The sequence below is a fragment of the Hypanus sabinus genome, chromosome 5, assembly GCF_030144855.1.
Source record: "Hypanus sabinus isolate sHypSab1 chromosome 5, sHypSab1.hap1, whole genome shotgun sequence".
NCBI lineage: Eukaryota > Metazoa > Chordata > Chondrichthyes > Myliobatiformes > Dasyatidae > Hypanus > Hypanus sabinus.
In genome coordinates, this window is record NC_082710.1 from 67,973,292 (window position 1) to 67,999,357 (window position 26,066).

Sequence of the window (26,066 nt, forward strand, 5' to 3'; positions counted from 1 at the left end):
CGACACGCACACACACATCCCTATTCTTTCCTTCAATCAACCTTTAGAATGCACCCTTTTGAATGTTAATTCATTTAAGTCCAATAACGCATTTCTATTGAACCTAATGTGACACAGCAACATTATTTTCCAAAGACCCTTTAGTGCAGTCGCATGTCTAATTTGCACTCGGTCACCAACAGTCGTGATGCTTTACAGAAGCAGAGAAGACCATTACCATATTAATACCAATGATTGGTAACATTTTGCTGAAAGATCTACAGCCAAACAAATAACCTTTCAAAGATGCAATCTGAGTTTCTGTTAGACCAGTTGAACATTTCCTTAATTTCTCATTCTATCTCATGATACTGGAGTACTGATGTTTTAAGTTGGAAAGCACAAACCTATTTTTTTTTTTAGTAATGCTGATACATCAATTTATACTGTTGCAGTCTCAATGCTTATTAAAATGTCTTTAATAAATATGATTAAGGAGACATTTAAAACAATGGCAAACACATGGCATTCATTAGCAACAAATTGCATTAGTACAATACCTTTAATTTATCAAAATGTCTCAAGGTGCTTAACAGGAAGAACATTTGTATCTATGACATGAAAGGATTAAGGTAAAAACATCAATAAGAGCATCAATAAGAGAGTTAAGGAATTCCAGATCCTATGTGTCATGTTGTTGAAAACAAAGGTGCCAGTGATAAAGAAATTAGGAGATACAGGCAGGCTGAAGAGGTCAGAATTGGTGCTGGGCCAGAATCTCAAAAGGCTGTAGGTCTGGATACAGGGAAGGCCAAGGGAGGATGTTTAAATAGGTTATTTTTTGATTTGTGATTATTCTTACCCAGATGTTGATATGGATCAACAAGCACAAAATCAACAAGAATTGGGAAACAATGAAAACTAGAACAGGAAATAGTAATAATCAGATCAAAAATATGCAATTTGGAGCCAATTCCATAAGTATACAGTATTCAAATCAAGAGATGACAAAGACAATGGCTTGGAGTTTTCATTTGCAAATAAACTGAGATAAAGATGGAATTGAGGAAATCTAGCATCCTAGTGATGCACAGATGAAGCTGACTGCTCAATATAGTACCAAGGAAGTGAATTGTTCTATTTGATTTAAACATTCAGAGGGACTGTCAGAGCTGGGCGATAGGGAACAGAGTGTGTGGGAGAGATTGTAGACAATAGCTTTAGTCCCCTCAAAATTGGGAGAAACTTTCTGCTCATCCAGTACCACATCAGACATATAGTATGACTATTTGAAACCAGTGGCAAAATTGAGTGGAAGGGGCACTGATACTGTATGGTACTGTCAGCAACGGCATCAAATTGACAAGAATGCAAGTTTAAGAACAGATGTTTCTGTGCTTTATAACTCGATATTTTGGGGAATATCACAGTATTACCCTGCATTTGATTTGAACATCTAATTCTAAACCCTAACAGACTTTAAGTACATAAGATATGTACTAAAAGGTTGCAAGATTTTAGTGAGAAAATCAGACAAGGCCAGCTGCCAGGAATAATTGCAAAACCAGCCAACGTAAGACTGTGAGGAGGACGTTGGCTGTCTGGAATAGACATCAGTCTACAATTTTTTATTAGAACTGGCATCGTAACATCATAAATGTCTGAAGTGGTAGAAAGTTACAAGGCACCTGGATGGATCTTTAAAGAACAGCGCCATGCATTTAACTAATCACAACAGAGCAGATTGTGATAAATGAGAACATTTTATCTACCAACACAATGCTCCTTTATAACTATTGAACACGTAAAACATTTCCATAAACCAGTTATCAAAGTGAGTAAAAATGCTGACATAAAAGTTAGCCTCGAATAGACAAAACATAAGTAACAAGTGCAACAAGTTCTTTCCAAACTTCCAAGAAAGGAGTAAACTTTAAAGTGTAAGTGCTACACTTCCAATAGGGAGCTGTGCTTAGAAGGTATGTGGATTGGAGTATGTGGTCTTTCAAAATTAATAATAGCTGAATTAGCCTCCATATGAATTCTGGTGCGATTGAAGTGATGTGCTTCTATATTGTGGTACTAACACTCAAACCATTGCTCTGAATAGACCAAGTTCAAAAGGCACATCAAACTGTTCTTGTTCACATAGCAACTTGGAACTGGGAATTCATTCACTTTATTAAAAATTAGTTAAGAGACATTGCAGCTGGACAAAATATTAAAATGTTTGGGGAAATAAATAGAGTGTACAAGTAATAAAGACATCTAATATCTACTTTTAAATCTATATCTCCAACATTTGCAGTATTAATGTGGCAGTCACGTAAATATTTAAACAAAATTTGAAAATTAAATCATAGAATTTGAATTACTACCAGAAGCATTCTCTTTTGTGGAAAACAAAATGGAACAAATGTGTTGAAATAAGGGAAAGTGCTTTATGGAAGGCAGCAGGGAAAATGAACATGCATTATGTAGAACTCTAGTTGGTCAAGTTGCATTGGGCTTTGGCATAGACTATTTTACCGAGTTGGTACAGCAGATAAAAACAAGGCTAGAATTAAACTGGGTTGATTTGCCAAAAGCAAGGTGAATAACACTGGTTCATAAAAAAAAGGTGAAACTGCACTTGGCTTCCTTTAGATTATGGAAATGCTGTGGCACATAGAGACTTGAAAAAATGCTTATAAGGAACAATGTTTCACATAAGCATTTGGCTAAAGGTGCCAGCTTCACAAGATAGAAAAAGGCAAAGCTGAGCTTATATAAAACAATGCTTTTATTGGTAAGTCTGTACAAATTCAAATTAAGTAAAATTTGACCATTCTCACTCCCTTGACTTGTAGTATTTCACACAATATACAAGCTGGAAGATAACAGAAAATGTTGTAACCCAGAATTTAAAAAAAAACAAAGCACAAAACCATGCTGGTGCTCCTGAACAAATCAATGTCTTTTGCAGTCTGAATGTTGTGCTCCTTTGGACCAAATGCACACATATGTGAAGTACTAAATCTTCTGCCATGGTGAATAAGGAGGAGGAGCACTCTCCAGTGGAGTGCTGTTGGGCACATTCACCAGTTGCCCTGCATGCAGGCGTTCATTGACACGTAATTGACATCCATCCTGAAGCATTCGGATAGCAATCCGAGCAATATTTCGGGAATCGTCCAATCCAGAGTGAGGTCTTCCTTCATACATCATTCCAAGGTTTTCCAGCATGGAAGCGAGTTTAGTCTGAGCCCTAGGAACCTGATTATTGGAGAATGTGTCAAAACCAATTCAAATTAAACCATATCACTCAAATTTTCAAGGGTACAGGGACAAGAGGAAAGAAAGGAGTAGTTACACAGTCAACCATAAAAGTTTTCTTTAAAAATCTATCTAAATTCTTGAGAAATAGCGCCTAAAGGAATGAGCTCTATCCCATCACTCAGATCATCTAGACACAAAGAAATTTTGGAATATTTGATGCACAAGCAGTAATTTTGTAGGGTTTGCCTATAAAATTATAAGTTCATTTGCCAAGAATTTGTAAATTAACAATTATTCCAAAATATGTCAATATAAATGCACATATAATTTAAATATAAATGCACATATAATTTAACAAATTTCACCCATTTTTGACATACAATAACACTGCTGCTCTTTGTTAAAATGCATCTGGTTAGAACTAGGGAATCACACTATAATAAAGGACTTGCAGAATTAAAAGGCTGGTGAAACACATAAGTTATACTAAAAACTCAAAGATTAATTCAAATCTCAAGAGACAAAGAATTAAAATTCAACTCTGTCCAGTCAAAAATGTACAAGTGTGCATCCAGTTGTAAAAAATCCAACTATATTAACAGCATTGTGGGAAGGAAATCTGAAAACCATACGCTGGACTTCACCATTCCAATGCTATAACAATGAGATTGATATAGGGTTAAAATCATGAAGTCCAAGAATAATGCTCTTTGCCCTGCCCTAGCATTATAAATACTAGTCTTGCGGCCAAGAAGCAGATTTATCAGTGTAAGACCAGAAGCAAAGCTAGAGAGAGATTTGCTCTTAATTGTTATAGTCATAGAGAAGTATAGCTCAGAAACAGACCCTTTAGCCTATCTAGTTGGAATAACACATTCTCACAGTAGGATTTATGGGCCTGGAAATGTTTTCTTATTGCATTGAATGGCACAAAATCTTCAGTGCTACTAGAAACGTACTATTTCAAGGTAGTTAAATGCCTGGTTTCATTTAGGATTGTTCCATCAACAGAATTATAATATCCTTTTCCACATTTAAAAATAGACAAATCAATAGAAAAGAAATAGAATTAGGAAAGAAATATCTGAACCCTAGAAATTTAAGTTAGCGATCGCATTTAAAGTACAATGCAATGAAAACCTGAGCTTTTAATTTCTGCGACAGTGTTCACAAATAACACATCACAAACCTTGTAAAAGTTTCCATAACTTTTTCGAATGTTAATCCATTTCTTTGCAAATCGTGGATATTCAATACTGCTAAGGTGGCACTGAACATTCAGGAACTTACTCATATCCCACGACCTGAGATAAAGGAAAAATAAGTTTTCTGGATTAAATTATTCACCATCCTAGAGAAAACCATAGAACTTACCAATGTTTCTGCAGCTGAATTATTTGGTAAGTTAAAGTGCAATTTTAATGCCATAAAAAATAAAGTAGTTGAAGTAACTTTACACTCACTATTCACCAATTTAATTTTTTCCATAGTAAATGTGAGCTTTTTAAAAAAATGACCTACCCATCAGTTAATACTGCGTATCTACACTTGGTTCCTAGTTCTCTCTCTCTCATCCAATCAACCACTCGTTGAAGAACATCTGGGAAACTCCCTGCCTTGTCCACCATATCCTAAAATAAACACAACATAAAAAGGGTTGAAACGATGACCTGCATCTAAAGTAATTCAATACTCAGAATATTTGCCTATTCCTCTACATCTATTTATTTAACATTAACAAATCACCATGATTCTGTTCAAGTTACAGGACAGTTTTCAAGGGATAGTACCTGAGAATTACATGCTATCTCCAAGGTTTACAATATATTAATATTCAATATATTGTACTGCTTCATCTTGGAAGTCAGTTACAGTGTTCAAGTGAAACGAGTAGTCAGGGATGAGCAGGTATAATGAAGGGAAAATAGGAGGGCATTAAATCAAATCAATACAAATTATTTTTTGTGGTTAGATTAAAACACAGCATCTTGAAAAGCAAAAAGAATGTTTGGAGTCCTCTACTGAAGAAAAGGCAAAATGGGAAGACTACTGATTTAGAGATACACTGAGGAAAAGGCAAGGTGGGAACATTGCGATACACTGAGGAAAAGGTAAGATGGGAACATTGCGATACACTGAGGAAAAGATGGGAACATTGCGATACACTGAGGAAAAGGTAAGATGGGAACATTAAGATACACTGAGGAAAAGATGGGAACATTGCGATACACTGAGGAAAAGATGGGAACATTGCGATACACTGAGGAAAAGGTAAGATGGGAACATTGCGATACACTGAGGAAAAGGTAAGATGGGAACATTAAGATACACTGAGGAAAAGATGGGAACATTGCGATACACTGAGGAAAAGGTAAGATGGGAACATTAAGATACACTGAGGAAAAGGTAAGATGGGAACATTAAGATACACTGAGGAAAAGATGGGAACATTGCGATACACTGAGGAAAAGGTAAGATGGGAACATTGCGATACACTGAGGAAAAGGTAAGATGGGAACATTAAGATACACTGAGGAAAAGATGGGAACACTGCGATACACTGAGGAAAAGGTAAGATGGGAACACTGCGATACACTGAGGAAAAGGTAAGATGGGAACATTGCGATACACTGAGGAAAAGGTAAGATGGGAACATTGCGATACACTGAGGAAAAGGTAAGATGGGAACATTCAGATACATTGAGGAAAAGATGGGAACATTGCAATACACTGAGGAAAAGGTAAGATGGGAAGAATACTGATTTAGAGATACATTGTGGTACCAGGCCCTTCCAGCTCAACAAGCCCATGCCACCCGATTAGCCTACTAACCAGCATGTCTTTGGAATGTGAGAGGAAAGCACAGCCCCTAGAAGAAACCCACAGTCACAGGAGGAATGTACAAACTCCTTTCAGGCAGCAGTGGAATTGAATCCGAATTGCTGCCATGTAATAGTGTTATGCCAACCACTAGATTGCTATTCAATCATATGAACCATTTGCAGAGACAATTTCTATTATTACTGTGGCTCCAGGAAGCACACCTTGAAATAAAGCTATTTACTCTGAAACTTTCCATTTTATAAACAAATCAACATTATTTTCAAATACTCAGTAATGCAGCAAACCTTTGATGAAGGTACAGCTCAATATTAGTGTCAGACCCAAACTCTTGGTTAACGTTTGTGCTCTAGTAAATGTATGTTTTGATTTTCCAAATTAAAGGGATCATTTATAGATGACATTAGAAAGTGTATAATTTAAAAGCTGCTGTTCCTCTCTGTTCAATTACTGCATTCTTTCAACTTCAACAGGCTACACTCACCCGATCGTTCTCACTATGCCACAATTTGTCAGCATACAGTATATCTAACACAGGAAAAAGTTGAAGCAAAAATCAGATACCAAGTTTCTATTTTTAAATATAAACTTTCAAGTCATACTGGAGCAAACTGTAACCCATTCATTTGATAAAATTACCTGTGTAATGCCTGTGAGTTTGGTACAGAACTCTGTAAGAGTGGGCTTCAGTTCTGGTTTGACATATTCCTGGAATGTATCCTCCTAGAAAACAACAATTACGTTTTTGTTATGACTTTCTCAGAGCTGCGGGCTGGAAAATATTTCCTTCAATAGTCTGGTTATTGAAGAATGATTTATTTTATATGCCTTCTTGTAGATGCTCAGAATCTAAGTGCATTTTGTAATAATAATGACAAATACAGGTGCTTATTTCTGCTTGACACAGTGATAATGATAATTAATGAAAGACTATCTTAAAATTTAAGAACACTCTCCAAAAAGCTATGCCTACAATCTTCACTTGTGGCGCTAACCCTGTAGGCATTTGGCTCCATTTTCAACACATTACAAAGTGATTTCATCTACATGTTCTTATGACTTCACAGAAACAGCTGCAGTTTATTTAAGCTCACCTAATATTAGGCAGACAGGATGCAAAAAAATATTGTTTTACACAGGAAACTTCCAGTCAAAATAAAGTTTATACCAATATCTTGAATTTTTAAAAACACGTTTCACTTTGCCTGATAACATTCCAATTTAAAATAAAAATTGCCTGTAGGAAATATTTAGGTTTATTTTAGCACTGTTGCATCAATTGTAAATCCACATCTATATGAGTTTGCTGTGTTCCCTTCAATACTAGTAACTGCACTTACATTTGATTACCGAACCTAAAGATTCTCATGATCCAAAAATCACACAACTCTACAATAGGAATAGGTGGTAACATGCAACTGGCATGGCTTAGGTCTAGTGCTTTTAAGTGAGCACTGGGCTTTCCTCCAATATTACCTGTCTCCTAACTGGCATCTTCACAAAGGCCCATCAAAGTATTGCTACAATCATACAAGAGGCAACCCCAAATACCTCATTCAACTTTCTAAAACTATCTCCCCATACAGTTCACCTGGGGTTAGGAGCATACAATTCTACCCCTCTCTTGGAATCATGCACCTCAGAATGTCCATGTGCTTATTATTTTCAGCTACTAAAGAGAACTATCTACAAGCCCTGGTGTCCTCCTCCCATCGAGGCCTATGGGCGGGCACTCTCAAGGTGCCTGCTTTTGAACTTTTCAGTGCCCTACCATTTACACACAGTATGTATTCTCTTGCCTTCTTTGTCCTTCCCAAATGTTTTGCTTCAAGCTTCCCAAAATTAACTCCACCTGTAACATTTTTAAAAGTCTACGTAAAAATCTATTGACATCATCCAGAGTCAACAGCTTTCTTATCATCATTTTCAAGCTTCTCCATCTTTACCTGCCTTTACATGCAAAGTAAAGCTCCCAAATCCCTGGTTACGCTTAGCTTCCTGTCACTGAGCTAACTCTGGACACAACTTGATGGGACAGAGCAGTGAAGATGCACTTCTAGCCAGGTTGGCTCTGGTACAGTTACTACACTGTCATCTCTCTATCTCCATCACAATCAGCTTCCTCCCCATAGATTTGATCCACTCTGCCCCAGGAAAGTAAAGACCCCCCTCCCCCTACACATTCTCTTTCCTCCCCACTTCATTGGGTAAAGATACAAAAGCTTGAAAACACACATCAGACTCAATGACAGCTTCTATCCCATTGTTATAACATTTGTGAATGGAGCTCGTGATGAAACTCTTGACCCCACAACCTGCTGCATCATGGTCCTTGCACTGTATCATCTCACTGCACTCTCTCTCTAACAGGGACTCAGTACTCTGCATTCTATTATTTGTGCCCAACGTACTCACAGTTGCAAGAAACAGTTTGTGAGCCCTTTGCAATTACCTGTTTTCTGCATTAATTACTCATAAAATATGGTCTGACATTCAGTTAAGTCACAATAATAGACAAACACAATCCCCCTAAAATAATAACACAAACAATCGTACTTCTCATCAATACTGAGTACATCGTTTAAAAAAAATCACAGTCTACATTCAACAAAGTATGTGAACCTCTGAGGTAATGCCTTCTACAAAAGCTATTTGGAGTCAGGTGCTCCAGTCAATGGGATGAAATTGGAGGTTGGGGTTGAAGAGGTGCCCTGCCCTATAAAAGAGACACACAAAGTCAGATTACTGACTGAGCTTGCTCTTCTCAAGAAAGAACTGTTTATGTGCACCATGCCTTGATCAAAACGTCTTTCAGAGGACATTAGATGAAGAATTGTAGAGATGCATGAAGCTGGAAAAGGCTACAAAAGCATTTCTGAAGACCTGAGTGTTCATCAGTCCACAATAAGAGAAATTGTCCACAAATGGAAGAAATTCAGCACTGTTGATACTCTCCTAGGAGTGGGCATCCTGCAAAGGTCACACCAAGAGCACAAGGTGCAACATTGAAGGAGGTAAAAAGAACTCAATGGAAACAGCAAAAGTCCTGCAGAAATCTCTAGAACATGGTAAAGTCTCTGTTCATGTGTCCACTATAAGAAAAACACTGAACAAGAATGGTATTCATGGAAGGACACCACAGAAGAAACCATTGCTGTCTGAAAAAAACATTGCTGCACGTCTCAAGTTTGCAAAAGACCACCTGGATGTTCCAATTGAACTTTCTGGCAGAAAAGCACATCACTATACTTGGAAGAAAACAGGCACTGCATACCAACATCAAAACTTCATCCCAACCATGAAGCAAGGTGGAAGGAGTAGCATGGTTTGAGGCTACTTCAGAGCCTAAGCAGCTTGCAATCATTGAGGGAACAATGAATTCAAAGTTGTATCAAGACATTTTACAGGAGAACATCAGAGTAGTGGCCTGTCACCTGAAGTTGGATAATGCAACAAGACAATGATCTGAAACATAAGAGTAAATCCACAACAGAATAGTTTAAAAAGAAGAAAATGCCAGAGTTCAGACCTTAACCCAATTGAGATGCAGTAGCTTGATCAGGAGGGCTGTTCATGCAAGGCATTCCAGAAATACTGATAAACTGAAACAGTTTGTATGGAGGAATGTTTCTAAAATTCCTCCTCGCTGTTGTTCCAAGTTTGAACAGCAGCTACAGGAACGTTTGGTGGAGGGTACTGTTTGTAAAGGAGATTCTACCAGTTATTAAATACAAGGGTTCACATACTTTTTTGAACCTAGACCACGATTGTTTAAATGGTGCACTCAGTATTGATGAGAAGCAGTACAATTGTTTGTATTTGTCTATTATTGTGACTTAGATGAAGATCAGAACACATTTTATGAGTAAATACTGCAGAAAGCCAAGTAATTGCAAAGGGTTCACAAACTTTTTCTCGCAACTATGTTTCAAAACAATCTATATAAATGGCAGTCAGAACAAAGTTTATTTGCTGTATATTATGTTGTAACAACAAACCAATTAACAATATAGAAAATGGCAGATATACACTCTGCTCACAAGGGTAGTGACCTCCCATCAGAATGATTCTGATAAATCAGTTTCATTCTTCATAGATGCTGCTTGGCTGCAAAACCTTTATAGTATTTTTTAAAAATGTCATCTCTAACTCAATTTTTTTCCCAAAGACATTGATACAAGCACAGATATAACTCTGCTTGGTTTAGAGTTTAGCCATCATCTACTCAAATTGTATATTAATCCCAATTTATCCTCCCATACCCTCATCAACTGCCCACAGATTCTACCACTCACCTACACACAATGGCCAATTAGCAAACCAACCTGCATGCCTTTGAGATGCAGGAGGAAACTGGAAAACCAGCTGGAAACCAAACATCAGAGGGAGAGGATGAACATTTCCCAGGATTGAACTCACAATCTATGCTGTGAGGCAGTAACTCTATCAGCTGTGTCATTCCTATGTAAATCGGTCATGTTGAATTTAACTGCTGCGACCACTATAGGCACCAAGATCATTTACCCATCACCCTCCTACTTGTTGTGTCCATAGTCATAACCATCACACATCTATAACTCCATCCCTACAACCCTCAACTTTCTGGCACTCTCCCGCACCGAACATTCTCAGATTCAATCACTTACCTTTGGCAGGCAAACCTTAAGCATCAGAATTCGCCTCCATTTTTCTTTCCTTCTGAAAAAGCTATCATTAAAGCTACATCTTTGACTAAACTTCTGATGATCTGATTTTAATACATCCTCTGAATAAGAGTTGAATGCTTTGATATACGACAATGACAACTTAAATTTCATTCAAAATATTTGAAACACAACTACTCACAATTTCTAGTGTTTGAGTATTCACAAGAGCAATAGGAAACTCAATGATTTCATGCAAGTAGTCTGGTGGGTTGTTCTCCTCACACGTTGCTTCAAAATCAATAACACATAAGTAATCGTAGTACATATCTGAAAACTCGGGCTTGATTTGCAAAGACTGCGTCAGTTTCTGCTTCTTGTAGTAGTTCTTTAATCGTTTTCTCAACACATCCTTCACTCCCCTAAAGCAGGTCAAGAAAATAGAAAGGCTAAGGGTCAGTTATGGTTAAACGTGAGCAAGAAGCTTTCAAAGAAAGTGCAGCTTCAAACACATATGATACAGGCAGCAAGTTTCACACAGGAAAAATATAAGATTAAATATGATGGACAAACAAAAAGTGTAAAACTAGAAAAAAGCAAAGTTAAAGTACATTTTCCATTCACGCACATCTGGTAATGTGAAATATTTATCCTTGCAAGGTTTTACTGTGAACAGTGTATGTGTGTTATGTTAGACACAATGTAGAATAGGCCTTTCCAGCCCTTTGAAATACGACGACCAGTAATCCCCCAATTTAACCCTAGCCTAATCATGAGATGACCAATTAACCTAACAATTGGCACGACTTTGGACTGTAGGAGGAACCCCACACAGTAATGGGGAGAATGTACAAACTCCTTACAGATCACTTGTACTATAAACCGTTGTGCTAACTGTGGCACTACCAAACCTCCTGGGTTACACGACAATGTGATATTGATATTACCTGAAATTTTGTTATAGAAGGAATATTAAAATTAATTGAGTTTGAACAATATGGCCATCTCCAGCTGACCTTCTATAACATACAAGAGCAAAAGTATTGGTAACTTGAGACGATAAAGCTTCAATTTTCTAGAAGTCTGTTACCTAAAAATTTTCACAAACAGGAGAAAATCTGCAGATGCTGGAAATCAAAGTAATACACACAAAATGCTTGAGGAGCTCAGCACACCAGATTGCATCTGTGAAAAACAATGAACAGTTGTCGTTTCGGGCCAAAGCGTCGACTGTTCACTGCTTCCCATAGGTGCTGCAGGCCTGCCGTGTTCCTCCAGCATTTTGTGTGGACGGCTAAGAATTTTAGTTGGTCTTACATCTATTATATTGCATTGAGTATTTTTCCCAGCAGCTAGTAAATTGTTAATAAATGAACAAGACAATCTGCACATAGATTTGGACTGTACGTAACCTTTCACTTACTTTAGGATTTTAGGCCTCCACCATCAATGCCATCTCCTTTGCACCATCTGGTTACTTCCCCTCCCATTCCAGTCACCCACACCCCACCCCATGACATTAAGGTGCAGCCATAACTTCCCAGTAACAATTCACAGAAATAGGAATACTAATCCTGACAGGACCAAGTTTTCTCCATGGCCTCAGGTTGGCAGAATATTACCCACCTGGCTTCTAAATGGAGCTCAGCTAGCTTTGTTCGGAGCTCATCACGAGTCATTCTGTTGATGTGACCATTTGTGACAGCAATTTCTTTGTAGATGGGGTCACTGAAGTCTTTTATACAAGCAGCAGGGGCAGCTTTCATTGGATGCTCTTGTCCATCAAGTCTGCAACGCGGCTTCAGCTGAAGGTAAATGGACATCCAAACATTTCAATGGCCAACTTGTAATAAACACCTACTTTACACATCAGGCCAGAGTTACTTACACAATAAATGAAGGACATTTACATAAATCCTGGTAACCTCCTTGAATAAATCTAAAAAGTTACTAGGAAAATTGATGAAGACAGGGCAGTAGATGTTGTCCAAGTGGACTTTAGCAAGGCCTTTGACAAGTTCCCGCATGGGAGGCTGGTCAAGAAGGTTCAGTCGCTCAGCGTTCTGGATGAGCTAGTAAATTGGATTTGACATTGGCTTCACAGGAGAAACCAGGGTGCCAGTAGATGGCTGCCCACTCGGATGCAGGCCTGTGATTAGTGGAGTGCCAAAGCTGTCGGTGTTGGGTGCGTTGATGCTTGTCATCTATATCAATGATCTGGATAATAATGTGGTTAACTGGATCAGCAGTTCTGCGGATAACACCGAGCTTAGGGTGTTGTGGACAGTGAGGAAGGCTATCATAGCTTGTGTAGGATCTGGACCAGCTGGAAAAATGGCAGAGGGAATTTAATGTAGGTAACTGTGAGAAGTTGCACTTTGGGATAGCAAACCGGGGTAGGACCCTACACAATGTCCGTTAGGACACTGAAGAATACAGTAAAAAAAAAACGGGATCTGGGAATACTGATCCACAATTCCCTGAAAGTAACATCTCACGTAGATAGGGATGTAAAAGCTTTTTGGTGCATTGGCCTTCATAAATCAAAGTAGTGAGTACAGGAGTTGGGATGTTATTAACAGTGAGGCCTGTACAGTTCTGACCCCTACTTACAGGAAAACAATCAACAAGATTGAAACATTACAGAGAAAATATACAGAATGTTGCCAGGACTGGAGGATCTGAGTTATAAAGATTGAATAGGTCAGGACTTTATTCCCTGGAGAGATTTGATACAGGCATACAAAGTTATGAGGGGTATTAGATAGGGTAAATGCAAGCAGACACTCACTGAAGTTGAGTGAGACTAGAACTAGGGGGTCATAGGTTGAGGGTGAAAGGTAAAAAATATTTAAGGAGAAACTTCACTCAGAGGGTGGTGAGAGTGTTTAACAAGCTGCAGAAGTGGTGGATACAAGTTTACTTTTACATTTACTACAAATCTGGATATTTAAAAGCATGGGAGGGCTACGGTCCAGGTATGGGTCAATGGGACTAGGCAGAACCACAGTTCGGCACAGACTAGACGGGCCAGATGAGCTTGTTTCTCCATGACTTTAAATACAGTGCTAGGGGTAAATTGTATGCAAATCATGACTCAATGTGATTTCTCCTTCCATGAAAAAAATTCCCTTTCTCCCTCCTTCTTCTATTCCCCACTCTGGCCTCCTATGGTGCCCCTCCTTCCCTTTCCCCTCTCCCCTCCTATCAAAATTCCTTCTTCTCCAGCCCTTTACCTTTCCTACCCACCTGGCTTCACCCATCACCTTCTAGCCATCACAAACAAGAGAAAATTAACAGATGCTGGAAATCCAAGCAACACACAAAATGCTGGAGGAACTCAGCAGGCCGGACAGTGCCGATGGAAAAGGGCATGCAGTTGATGTTTTGGGCCGAGACCCTTCACCAGGACTGGAGAATAAAGATGAGAATCCAGAGTAAGAAGGTGGAGAGAGGGGAGGAAGAAGTACGAGGTGGTAGTTGATAGGTGAAATGAGGAAGGGGGGGAAGGGTGAAGTAAAGAGCTGGGAAGTTGATTGGTGAAAGATATAACGGGCTGGAGAAGTGGGAATGTGATAGGAGAGGACAGAAGACCACGGAAAAAAGGGAAGGGGGAGGAGCACCAGTGGGGTTATGGACAGGTAAAGAGATAAGGTGAGAGGGGGAACTGGGAATAGTGAAGGGGAGGGGGGGGGGGGTTAATCATTGATCATCGATTTCTCAAACTTCTCAAATTGCCCCAACCTCATTCCCCTCTGTCACATTATCTATTTACCTACCAATCCCATCCCTCTGGTGCTCCTCTCCCTTTCCTTTCTTTCATGGTCTTCTGTCCTCTCCAATCAGATTCCACGTTCTCCAGTCCTTTCTTTTTCATTAATCGACTTCCTCTTTACTTCACCCCTCTCTCCCTCTCCCAGATTCATCTTTCACCTACCACCTCATACTTCTTCTCCCCCACCCCCACCCACCATCTTACTCTGACTTCTCATCTCTTTCCTCCAGTCCCGATGAAGGGTCTCAGCCCAAAATATAGATTTGTCTACTCTTTTCCATAAATGCTGTCTGGCCTGCTGATTTTCTCCAGCATTTTGTGTGTCTTACCTTCCAGCCAACCTCCTTTCCCTTCTCCATCTTTTTATTCTGGCATCTTCCCCTTCCTTTTCAGTCTGGATGAAGGGCTTCGGCCCGAAATATCAACTGCTTGGTCATTTCCGAGAGCGTTGGCTGACCTGCTGAGTTCCCCCAGCATTCTGTGTTGTCATTATACAATTTAAAAGTTTCTGACAAGTATGAATGGAGTGAAATCATTTATTTATCAGAAAAATAATGGAGAGAGGGTGGCAGGCGCCAAGGAAGTTAACGGTAACATAATTACAGACTTCCACTATGCTAAAACAGGCTTAAAATTAAACCACAATTCCTTTACTGAGACTCCTCACCCAAAATATTATTTTTAATTTGGTCTGCCCGGTTGATGAGAACACAGCTTGTCCAAATACGGTTTAAGTTTAAGCTCCTGCCACACAATCCTTGTGCAGGCTGGGATGCGAGCTGGAGCTGGAGATGCCGGGGAGCATGTATAGAAAACGACGCACAGAGATGTGTGGGGGTAAGGGGACACTCCTATCTGTGCTCTGGCTCTGCGCCGCGGCTCCCCCACACAATACCGACCTGAGCAGCAGCCGAACAGCTTTCCGCAGCTTGCGGGACATTCTCCTTCTGCTCCTCCATCTTTGGACCAGCCGCCGCGCAAACAACTCACCTCACTTCCGCTTCCCCGCGCGGGGCTTCCGGAAAGGAGCGCGCTGACGTCACCCCGCGCATGCGCGGCGAGGAGACGCCGGTGGCGGGCGGTTCCGGTCCGTCCCATCTCCTCTGGCGGGCAATCCGGGAGCTCGGCAGACGTCGTCCGAGTTATCGAAGTGTTGCTGAATGTCTGCCTCACACTTCACACCAATATACACTCGTTTAAAGTCTGCGAGGGACAGAGACCAGCATCAACTCGGCCCGAAACTTGATGGTCTGCCAGCACACGGAGATGCTGCCGACTGGAGTACGTGCTGAGGGACCACTCAAACTGGGTGCAGCCACCGCCAGGGCCCGGTGGGGAAGGACCGCAGTCTAGGAGTTGAGGGGTGGGGGGCGGGTATACATTTCCTCAACAAGGGTATGTAAATATGGAATAACAGTGCCACGTGGGTGGCAAAAAGTGTGGAAGTGTAAAGGCCATAATGGAAACATTTGTAAAGGACTGCGTCATTGAATGGTTTCTTGTACATAGTTTTATTTTTGAATAATAAAAAAAACTCGGATTCATGGTACCTGATGCCTTCGTCTAAGTAACAAATATTAACCATAAATAGCTGAGCTTCCTAAAATGATCCTGATATCAACACATTTTGAAAATTATACACGTATTCAAACTGTTTCCTGCCAGATTTTCAATTCTCAATTCATCTTTACTTTATAATCTGAAGACCAGTCTGTGCAGATTGGTGATAACATCTCCTCACTAATGATCAACACTGATGCAGCTCAGGGGTGTGTGCTTAGCCCATTGGTCTACTCTCTGTATACACGTGACTGTGTGGATTGGCATAGCTCAAATACCATCTATAAATTTGCTGATAATACAACCATTGTTGGTAGAATCTCATGGAGATGGGAGGGCCAACTAGTGGAGTGGTGTCACAGCAACAACCTTGCACTCAACATCAGTAAGACCAAAAAGCTGATTGTGGACTTCAGGAAGGGTAAGACGAAGGAATACATACCAATCCTCATAGAGGGATCAGAAGTGGAGAGACTGAGCAGTTTCAAGTTCCTGGGTGTCAAGATCTCTGAGGATCTAACCTGGTCTCAACATATTCATGCAGTTATAAAGAAGGCAAGACAGCGTCTATACTTCATTAGGAGTTTGAAGAGATTTGGCAGGTCAACAAATACACTCAAAAAATTCTATAGATGTACTGTGGTGAGCATTCTGACAGGCTGCATCTGTGTCTGGTATGGAGGGGGGGGGGGCTATGCACTGGACTGAAAGGAGCTGCAGAGGGTTGTAAATTTAGTTGGCTCCATCTTGGATACAGGCCTACAAAGTACCCAGGACATCTTCAAGGAGCGGTGTCTCAGAAAGGCAGCATCCATTATTAAGAGCCTCCAGTACCCAGGGCATGTCCTTTTCTCACTGTTACCATCAGGTAGGAAGTACGGAGGTCTGAAGGCACAGATTCAGCAATTCAGGAACAGTTTCTTCCCCTCTGTTATCTGATTCCTAAATCAACATTGAACCCATGAACACTACTTCACTTTTTAAAAAATGTATATTACTTATGTTTTTGCACAATTTTTAATCTTTTCAATATACATATACTGTGATTGATATACTTGTTTATTATTATTTTATTGTTTTTCTTCTATTTCTAGATTATGTATTGCATTGAACTGCGGCTGCTAAGTTAACAAATCTCACAATACATGCCGGTGATAATAAACCCAATTCTGATTCTAACCTTAAAAGATCTTTATCTCAGGTGTTTTAGATGACAGATTATAAGATTACTACATCCACTGCTTCAACCTTAATTTCCCAAGAACCCATTTTCTCTTATTAAACTATTTGATTATATAAATCATCCATCATATTTCTGAGTGCCACTTAGTTGAACATTTTCATGCTGTTTTGAATAATGTTTTCTCTCAGTAGAGATATAAGAGCCTGAGAATGAAATATGAGGCCAAAGACACTCTCAATTCTTAATTCTCTATTTGACTTTGGGATAACAATCAGGGAAGGAAAGGAAAATTGAACAGTCATGGGGTTATTAACACAACAAGGCTGTTGTGCTTTTTATTCAGATATGGCGAATACCTGCAGTTGTCTTAGCTCCATGGTCTTAATCCTACTAAGAATGATTCATATTCAAATTTTTAAAAAGCTTAACAATGGTACAGCTTACTCCTTTTTGTGGGAGAAAATTCCAGATCTCCACCATCTATGAAAACATGCTTTTTAAATTAACACCTAAATGAAAATAAAGCCATAGATGCCGGAAATCTGAATTAAAAATAGAAAATACTGGATAAACTCAGCAAGTCAGGAGGAACTGCGTAAAGAGAATTAGTGAACATTTCTGGGCTCTGGCTTCTGTATTATGCCTGTAACTAACAGTAGCAGTTCCCTCACTTTTATATAAATGAATTCATGCACTGGTAGCTTGCGCTCTTCAGAACTGGAATGGTTACAAGTCAATCTTGAATTCAGAGCACAATCTAAGATCAGGAAAACTTGAGCAAGTCAATTCCCAATACACTATAGCTTGAGCGTAACTTCATCTGCAGTGCCCTGCTTTAAGTGTTGGTTCTATTGCAAGATTAAGCATTATTGTTTGTGAACTCTACCACTTTTTGGAACTTCAAGTCATTTCCTTTTTTATTACCTTTGGGTTTTGTTTCAAGGCAAATTTATCTGGCTCCCAATCAATTATCTCTTTATTTTGCTGTCTGTTCACTTCAGAGGTACAATTCAACCTTGAATTAGATCCAACACTGTGATGAATCTGTAGCACATAAAACCAATATATTTTTATCAAGGTGGAGTACCCAGATTTGTACATATCTAATTAATCCTTAATTATAAATTCCAGTGATTTTCCTATAACAGGTGTTAATCAGACAGATAGATAATTTTCCAGCTTCTCTGTTTCATCTTCCATGAATAATGGGTAACATCTGCTTGGTGGAATCTGATGAAGGAGACAGAGAAGTAAAAGGAATGAAAGGAGTACAGAACTGAGCCCGAGGCACATTCCGCTGCCTTGAATTAAGATGATGCAACTTAAAGCTAATCGTCAAATATTGACTGTATCTGTTCAGAAATGTTCAGACACTGATTTTACTTTTTAAGTTGTTAAAAACTTAAATGATAATAATTGTAATGTTATTATGTTCAAAATGGGAAATAACTTATATCATCTTATGGTGCCAATTTATCTCAAAATATCCTGAACTACTTTTAAGTCACTGAAGACGTTTTTAAGTATAATAACTATTGTAATTTGGGAGAAGTGTCAGAAAATCTGCATTCAGAAACCTTCCACACACAGTAATAAGAAAATGACTTAGTTGTCTCTTCTTAAGTATAGGTTGAGGGATAACTAGTAGCCAGGGAACTGAAAGGAACACCTCCACTCTTTCACAAAATGTCAGCGCCTACCTGAGTTAATATCTCCTTCAATGCTACACTGAATTACTAGTCTAAATAATGTCTCTTACAGCTGGATAAATTATTTTGTGTTAAGTCTTAAAGAACTTTTGGAGAAAGGCTTGAAGAGTCAGCTATTTTGTAGTAAAACTTTAACTGAAGTATACAAAACATGGAAATTTAACATGGAAAACTGAGGAAGCTTAATAGTTACACACTGGTGTCCCATGATTCGTAAATCAGTCACCCTGCAGCAGAAAGTCAGAATGATGCCATGAGGAACACAGGGGAATGTTCTATATACAACAGGTTATTAGGACATGTGGCTATTAAAGTACAGACTGTCTTTTCAGTGGGAACTAACAATTACTTGAAAAGGAGAACTGTTTATGATGTCAAGAAAATTGATTCCTGCAGTAGGGAATAAAACACCTTGCTGTTTTGTAATTTCTGCATTTGGGTCAATATCAGAATGAGAGCGCCAATGAGATGTATGATTCCATTCTACAGTTAGTACAAAAATAAAGCCCATGCAATCAATACAAATAAATTCTCATATACCTCAAGGGCCATGAGTGTGTTCGCTTATTTAAACAGACCAGGTATAAGGATTTCAATTTGAATGGATTATTAAACCTCATTAATGTAATATTATGTATGTGTATTCGTCTGTGCAATACAAACGTACTTGCCTTTTAAGTTTATCAAGTGATGTATTACTCCTTTGCTCTCAATCAGACAGATTCAAAGTCAAAGTAAATGTATTATCAAAATACATATATATCGTGATATCGAACTCTAAGATTCATCTCCTTGGGGGCATGATAGAATAATAACCGTAACAATCAATGAAAGACCGCACCAGTTGGGATTCAACCAGAGTGCAAAAGACAGCAAACTGTAAGTATAAAATAATAATAATAATAATAATAATAATAATAATAATAAATAAATAAATAAATAAATAATCAATTAGTATAAAGAATATGAGACGAAGAGAACTTGAGAGTGAGTCTGTGGATAATGGGAACATTTCTGTGAAGAAGTAGAGAAGTTGCAAACGAGAGAATCTGCAGATGCTGCAATTGCAAGCAAGACACGCAAAATGCTGGAGGAACTCAGCAGGCCAGGCAGCATCTACGGAAAAGAGTTAACAGTCAACGTTTCGGGCTGAGATCCATCATCAGAACTAGAAAAAAATAGATGAGCCAGAGTAAGAAGGTTGGGGGGGGGGGCGTCGGAGGGCGGCCTCCCAATCTCCCATTCAGGGGCCCCAAACAGTCCTTCCAGGTGAGGTGACATTTCACCTGTGAATCTGTTGGGGTCATCATCTGTATCCAGTGCTCAGAGTGTGGCCTCCTGTATTTTGGTGAAAGCCGATGTAGATTGGGAGTCACTGTGACGGTCCATCCATCAGAGAAAGCAGGATCTCCCAGTGGCCACCCATTTTAATTCCACCTCCCATCCCTATCCTGACATGTCAGTCCATGGCTTCCTCTGCTGTGGCGATGAGGCCACACCTTATCTTTCGTTAGGGCAGCTCCGACCTGATGGCATGAATATCGATTTCTTGAACTTCCAATAGTGCACCCCCCCCTTCACCATTCCCCACCCCCTTTTCCCTCTCTCACCTTGACTCCTTACCTGCCCATCTCCTTCCTCTGGTGCTCCTCCCCCCTTTCCTTTCTTCCATGGCCTCTGTCCTCTCCTATCAGATTCTCCCTTCTCCAGCCCTGTATCTCTTTCACCAAACAACGTCCCAGCTCTTTACTTCGCCTCCTACCGCAACCTCGGCTTCACCTTTCACCTTGAGTTTCTTCCACCTTCTTATCCTGATACTTCATCTATTTTTCTCCAGTCTTGCCAAAGGGTTTCAGCCCAAAACGTCGTGTACTTTTTTCCCATAGATGCTGCCTGGCCTGCTGAGTTCCTCCAGCATTGTGTGTGTGTTGCTTGAGTGAAGTTTTCCCCTTTGGTTCAAGCGCCTGATGGCTGAAGGATAATAACTGTTCCTGAATCTGGTGGTGTGAGTCCTGAGGCTCCAGTACCTCCTTCCTGATGGCAGCCATGAGAAGAGAGTGTGATCTGCGTGGTGGGGGTCTCTGATGATGGATGCGGCTTTCCTGCGACACCACTCTGTGTAGGTGTGCTCAGTATTTTCTGTTCATTATTGAACATAGCTGTCAAAATGGCTTTCACTATCTATCTGCTTCATTAGAAATAATACAAAATCTATCTTCTGCTATCCGATTTTCATCCGGATTATCCAACAACATTCCAGTTCATTTGCATTCCTTCTTTAGAGCTTCACTGATCTCCTTTTGTCTTTTCACTGAGGCTTTCATGTCATTAACTCAAGTCAAACAGTCAGTTTACTGTTGCTGTTACTGCAGACAAGTATCTATTTCCATATTGCGATCGCATCAATAACAAAACAATTAAATAATTATTGTTTGAATAGTATTTCCTTCATGGACAAAATAAAAGCAAACTACAGAATATTAGAACAGAGGACAGTACAGCACAGGAACAGGCCCTTCAGTCCACAATGTTGTGCCAAACCAGCTAAAAGATAAATCAAAAGCCCCCCAAAATTAATCCCTCCCACCTACACCATGTCCATATCCCTCCATCTTCCTCATGTCCATGTGCCCGTCTAGACGTCTCTTAAAAACTGTAATGTATTTGCCTCTAACACCATCCCAGGCAGTGCATTCCAGACATCCACCACTCTCTGAGTAAAAAACTTAACCCTCCCATCCCCCTTGAACCTAGCCCCTCTCACCTACCATGCGTGCCCTCTAGTACCAGACATTTCTCCCCTAGGAAAAAGAAACTTTCTGTCTATTTCATCTATGCCTCTCGTAATCTTATAAACCTCTATCAGATATTAAAAGACTTTAGCCTAGAAACTCTAAAACATCACTTAGTTACTAAAAACTTTTATCATTTGTACACACGTATGTTTTTACATATACAGTAAAATGGTGTGAGGCGTTTATGTTTAAAAACCATAATGAATCATTTATTGTACTCCATTGAACACAAAACACGTGGTAACAGAACATCATGTAATATGTCAGCATGCCAAACCAGCCTCTAAAGACATAGAAAAAACAGAAAACCTACAGCACAATACAGGCCCTTCGGCCCACAAAGCTGTGCTGAACATGTCCCTACCTTAGAACTACCTAGGCTTTACCCATAGCCCTCTATTTTTCTAAGCTCCATGTAGCCATCCAGAAGTCTCTTAAAAGACCCTATCGTTTCTGCCACCACCAATGTCATCAGCAGCCCATTCCACGCACTCACCACTCTCTGTGTAAAAAACTTACTCCTGACATCTCCTCTGTACCCACTTCCAAGCACCTTAAAACTATGCCCTCTTGTGCTAGCCATTTCAGCCCTGGGGAAAAGCCTCTGATTATCGATACGACTAATGCCTCTCATTATCTTGTACACCTCTATCAAGTCACCTCTCATCCTCTGTTGCTCCAAGGAGAAAAGGCTGAGTTCACTCAACCTATTCTCATAAGGCATGCTCCCCAATCCAGGCAACATCCTTGTAAGTCTCCTCTGCACTCTCTCTATGGTTTATACATCCTTCCTAAAGTGAGGCGACCAGAATTGAGCACAGTACTCCAAGTGGGGTCAGACCAGGGTCCAATATTGCTGCAACATTACCTCTCAGCTCAAACTTAATCCCACGATTGATGAGGGCCAATGCACCATATGCCTTCTTAAACCACAGAGTACTATGGACTTGGACCCCAAGATCCCTCTGATCCTCCACACTGCCAACAGTCTTACCATTAATACTATTTTCTGCCATCATATTTGACCTACCAAAATGAACCACTTCACACTTATCTGGGTTGAACTCCATCTTCCATTTCTCAGCCCAGCTTTGCATCCTATCAATGTTCCACTGTAACCTCTGACAGCCCTCCACACGGTCCACAACACCCCCAACCTTTGTGTCATCAGCAAATTTACTAACCCATCCCTCCACTTCCTCATCCAGGTCATTTATAAAAATTACGAAGCGTAGGGGTCCCAGAACAGATCCCTGAGGCACACCACAACTTCACTAACCTCCATGCAGAATATGACCAGTCTACAACCACTCTTTGCCTTCTGTGGGCAAGACAGTTCTGGCTCCACAAAGCAATGTCCCCTTGGATCCCATGCCCCCTTACTTTCTCAATAAGCCTGGCATGGGATGCCTTATCAAATGCCTTGCTGAAATCCATGTACACTACATCTACTGCTCTACTTTCATCAATGTGTTTAGTCACATCCTTGAGATTCAATCAGGCTTGTAAGGCATGACCTGTCTTTGACAAAGCCACACTGACTGTTCCTAATCATATTATGCCTCTCCAAATGTTCTTAAATCCTGCCTCTCAGGATCTTCTCCATCAACTTGCCAACCAGTGAATTAAGACTCACTAGTCTATAATTTCCTGGGCTATCCCTACTTCCTTTCTTGAACAATGGAACAACATCCACAACCCTCCAATCCTCTGGAACCTCTTCCATCCTCATTGATGATGCAAAGATTATCGCCAGAGATTCAGCAATCTTCTCCCTCACCTCCCACAGTAGCCTGGGGTACATCTCATCCGGTCCCGGTGATTTATCCAACTTGATGCTTTCCAAAAGCTCCAGCACATCCTCTTTCTTAATATCTACATGCTCAAGCTTTTCAGTCCACTGCAAGTCATCCCTACAATCGCCAAGATCCTTTTCCGTAGTGCATACTGAAGGGTATTCATTTAGTACCTCTGCTATTTCCTCCAGTTCCATACACACTTTTCCACTGTCACACTTGACTGGTCCTATTCTTTCAGGCCCTATCCTCTTGCTCTTCACATACTTGTAGAATGCCTTGGGATTTTCCTTAATCCTGTCTGCCAAGGCCCTCTCATGGCCTCTGCTGGCTCTCTTAATTTCTTCTTTAAACTCCTTCCTGCCTTATAATCTTTTAGATCTCTGTCATTACCTGGTTTTTTGAACCTTTCATAAGCTCTTCTTTTTTTCTTGACTAGATTTACAACAGCCCTTGTACACCATGGTTCCTGTACCCTACCATCCTTTCCCTGTACCTATGCAGAACTCCATGCAAATATCCCCTGAACATTTGCCACATTTTTTCTGTACATTTCCCTGAGAACATCTGTTCCCAATTTATGATTCCAAGTTCCTACCTGATAGCCTCATATTTCCACTTACTCCAATTAAACGCTTTCCTAACTTGTCTGTTCCTGTCCCTCTCCAATGCTGTGGTAAAGAAAATATCATTGTGATTACTATCTCCAAAATGCTCTCCCACTGAGAGATCTGATACCTGACCAGGTTCATTTCTCAATATCAAATCAAGTACAGCCTCTCCTCGTCTAGGCTTATCTACATGTTGTGTCAAGAAACCTTCCTGAACACACCTAACAAACTCCACCCCATCTAAAACCCTCAATCTAGTGGGATTAAAATTTCCCACCATGAGAACCCTGTTATTTTTATACCTTTCCAGAATCTGTCTCCCTATCTGCTCCTTGATGTCCCCGTTATTATTGGGTGGTCTATAAAAAACACCCAGTAGAGTTATTGACATTTTCCTGTTCCTAACCTCCACCCACAGAGACTCCGTAGACAATCCCTCCATGGCGTCCACCTTTTCTGCAGCTGTGACACCATCCCTGATCAACAGTGCCATGCCCCCACCTCTTTTGTCTCCCTCCCTGTCCTCTGAAACATCTAAAGCCTGGCACTCTAAGTAACCATTCCTGCCCCTGAGCCATCTCTGTAATGGCCACAACATCATAGCTTCAAGTACTGATCCACGCTCGAAGCTCATCTGCTTTATTCACGATACTCCTCGCATTAAAATAGACACATCTCAAACCATTGGTCTGAGCGCGTCCCTTCTCTACTACCTGCCTATCCTCCCTCTCGCATTGTCTGCAAGCTTTCTCTATTTGTGAGCCAACCTCCTCTTCCCCAGTCTCTTCAATTCGGTTCCCAGCCCCAACAATCCTAGTTTAAACTCTCCCCGATAGCCTTAGCAAACCTCTCCGCCAGGATATCGGTCCCCCTGGGATTCAAGTGCACCCCGTCCTTTTTGTACAGGTCACGCCTGCTCCAAGTTCGAAGTAAAATCCATTACCAGAGTACATGCATGTCAGCACATACAACCCTGAGACACAGCATTGAGCAGTGAATCTACAATTGACTTGTAAGGGCTTCCATTCAATCTTCAGCATGCGATGGGTTGCTCAAGCCTGCGGAATGCCGGGGGTGGGGTGGGGGGGGCAGTTGCACTTTGTACTCATTCACCAAGAAGTGACCGACGCGCGGACGTGACAGCGTGTGTGTTTCATTTCTCTCCCCTTTTCAACTAGGGAAGGAAATACGGAACATAATCGGAATTTTCAGTGAATTGGCAAATTCATGTTCTTAGAAAAACATGATTAAACATTTTCCCGGAAGTTTTGTATAATTCTTTGAGTTATATGTTTGTTTGAAACCAAAAGAAAAAAAGACTTTTCACCCACGTGGCTCGTATGATTGAAGCATTAAAGTTGCCTGGAGGCAGCGCCGGGGGGCACGCAGTGTAACTGCTTGGATGCAGAGTATTGCTGAACACATAATATGATAGTTTATTGGTGTAATCTTATATTTTGTATTATATTTTCGATCAGCTTTGAGCTCTTATCAGAGAAAGGATGTGCTGTCATTGGAGAGGGTTCAGCGGTTCGGGAGAATGAGCCCAGGAATGAAAGGGTTAACGCCCCAGGAGCGTTTGATGGCTCTGGGCCTGTACTCACTGGAGTTTAGAAGACAGAGAGGCTATCTCGTTGTATCCTATCGAACACTGAAAGGCTTAGATAGAGTAGATACCTACTGGATAGAGTAAACATGGGGAGGGTGGTTCCTATGGTTGGGGTGTCTCTAATAGAGGCACAGCCTCAGAATACAAGGACGTCCCTTCAGAACAGACATGAGAAAGAACAAAAAATCATTACCATGAGAGATGCTGGAAATCCAAAGTAATAGACACAAAATGCTGGAGGAGCTCAGCAGGCCAGGCAGAGTGAACAGTTGACATTTCAGGCTAAGGCCTTTCCTCAGGACGCTGG

The 26,066-nt window shown here is 40.4% G+C and overlaps 1 protein-coding gene across 3 annotated transcripts; it reads right to left on the reverse strand.

The window, feature by feature from the left end:
* Nucleotides 1–446: 446 nt before the first annotated feature.
* Nucleotides 447–16,003, reverse strand: LOC132394222 (3'-5' exoribonuclease 1-like). 3 transcript variants are annotated; one of them, XM_059970096.1, is made up of 8 exons: nucleotides 15,396–15,473; nucleotides 14,826–14,974; nucleotides 12,348–12,526; nucleotides 10,924–11,143; nucleotides 6,718–6,801; nucleotides 4,759–4,868; nucleotides 4,427–4,541; nucleotides 447–3,234 (listed from the first exon to the last, which is right to left on the reverse strand). In XM_059970096.1, exons 2-8 carry the CDS (start codon nucleotides 14,853–14,855, stop codon nucleotides 2,992–2,994), a joined length of 981 nt encoding a protein of 326 aa, XP_059826079.1. In that variant the 5' UTR covers nucleotides 14,856–14,974; nucleotides 15,396–15,473; the 3' UTR covers nucleotides 447–2,991. The 3 variants fall into 3 exon arrangements, with proteins under 3 accessions (XP_059826079.1, XP_059826077.1, XP_059826078.1); XM_059970094.1 differs by lacking the exons at nucleotides 14,826–14,974; nucleotides 15,396–15,473 and adding an exon at nucleotides 15,487–16,003; XM_059970095.1 differs by lacking the exon at nucleotides 14,826–14,974 and having other exon boundaries at nucleotides 15,396–15,497.
* Nucleotides 16,004–26,066: the final 10,063 nt, after the last annotated feature.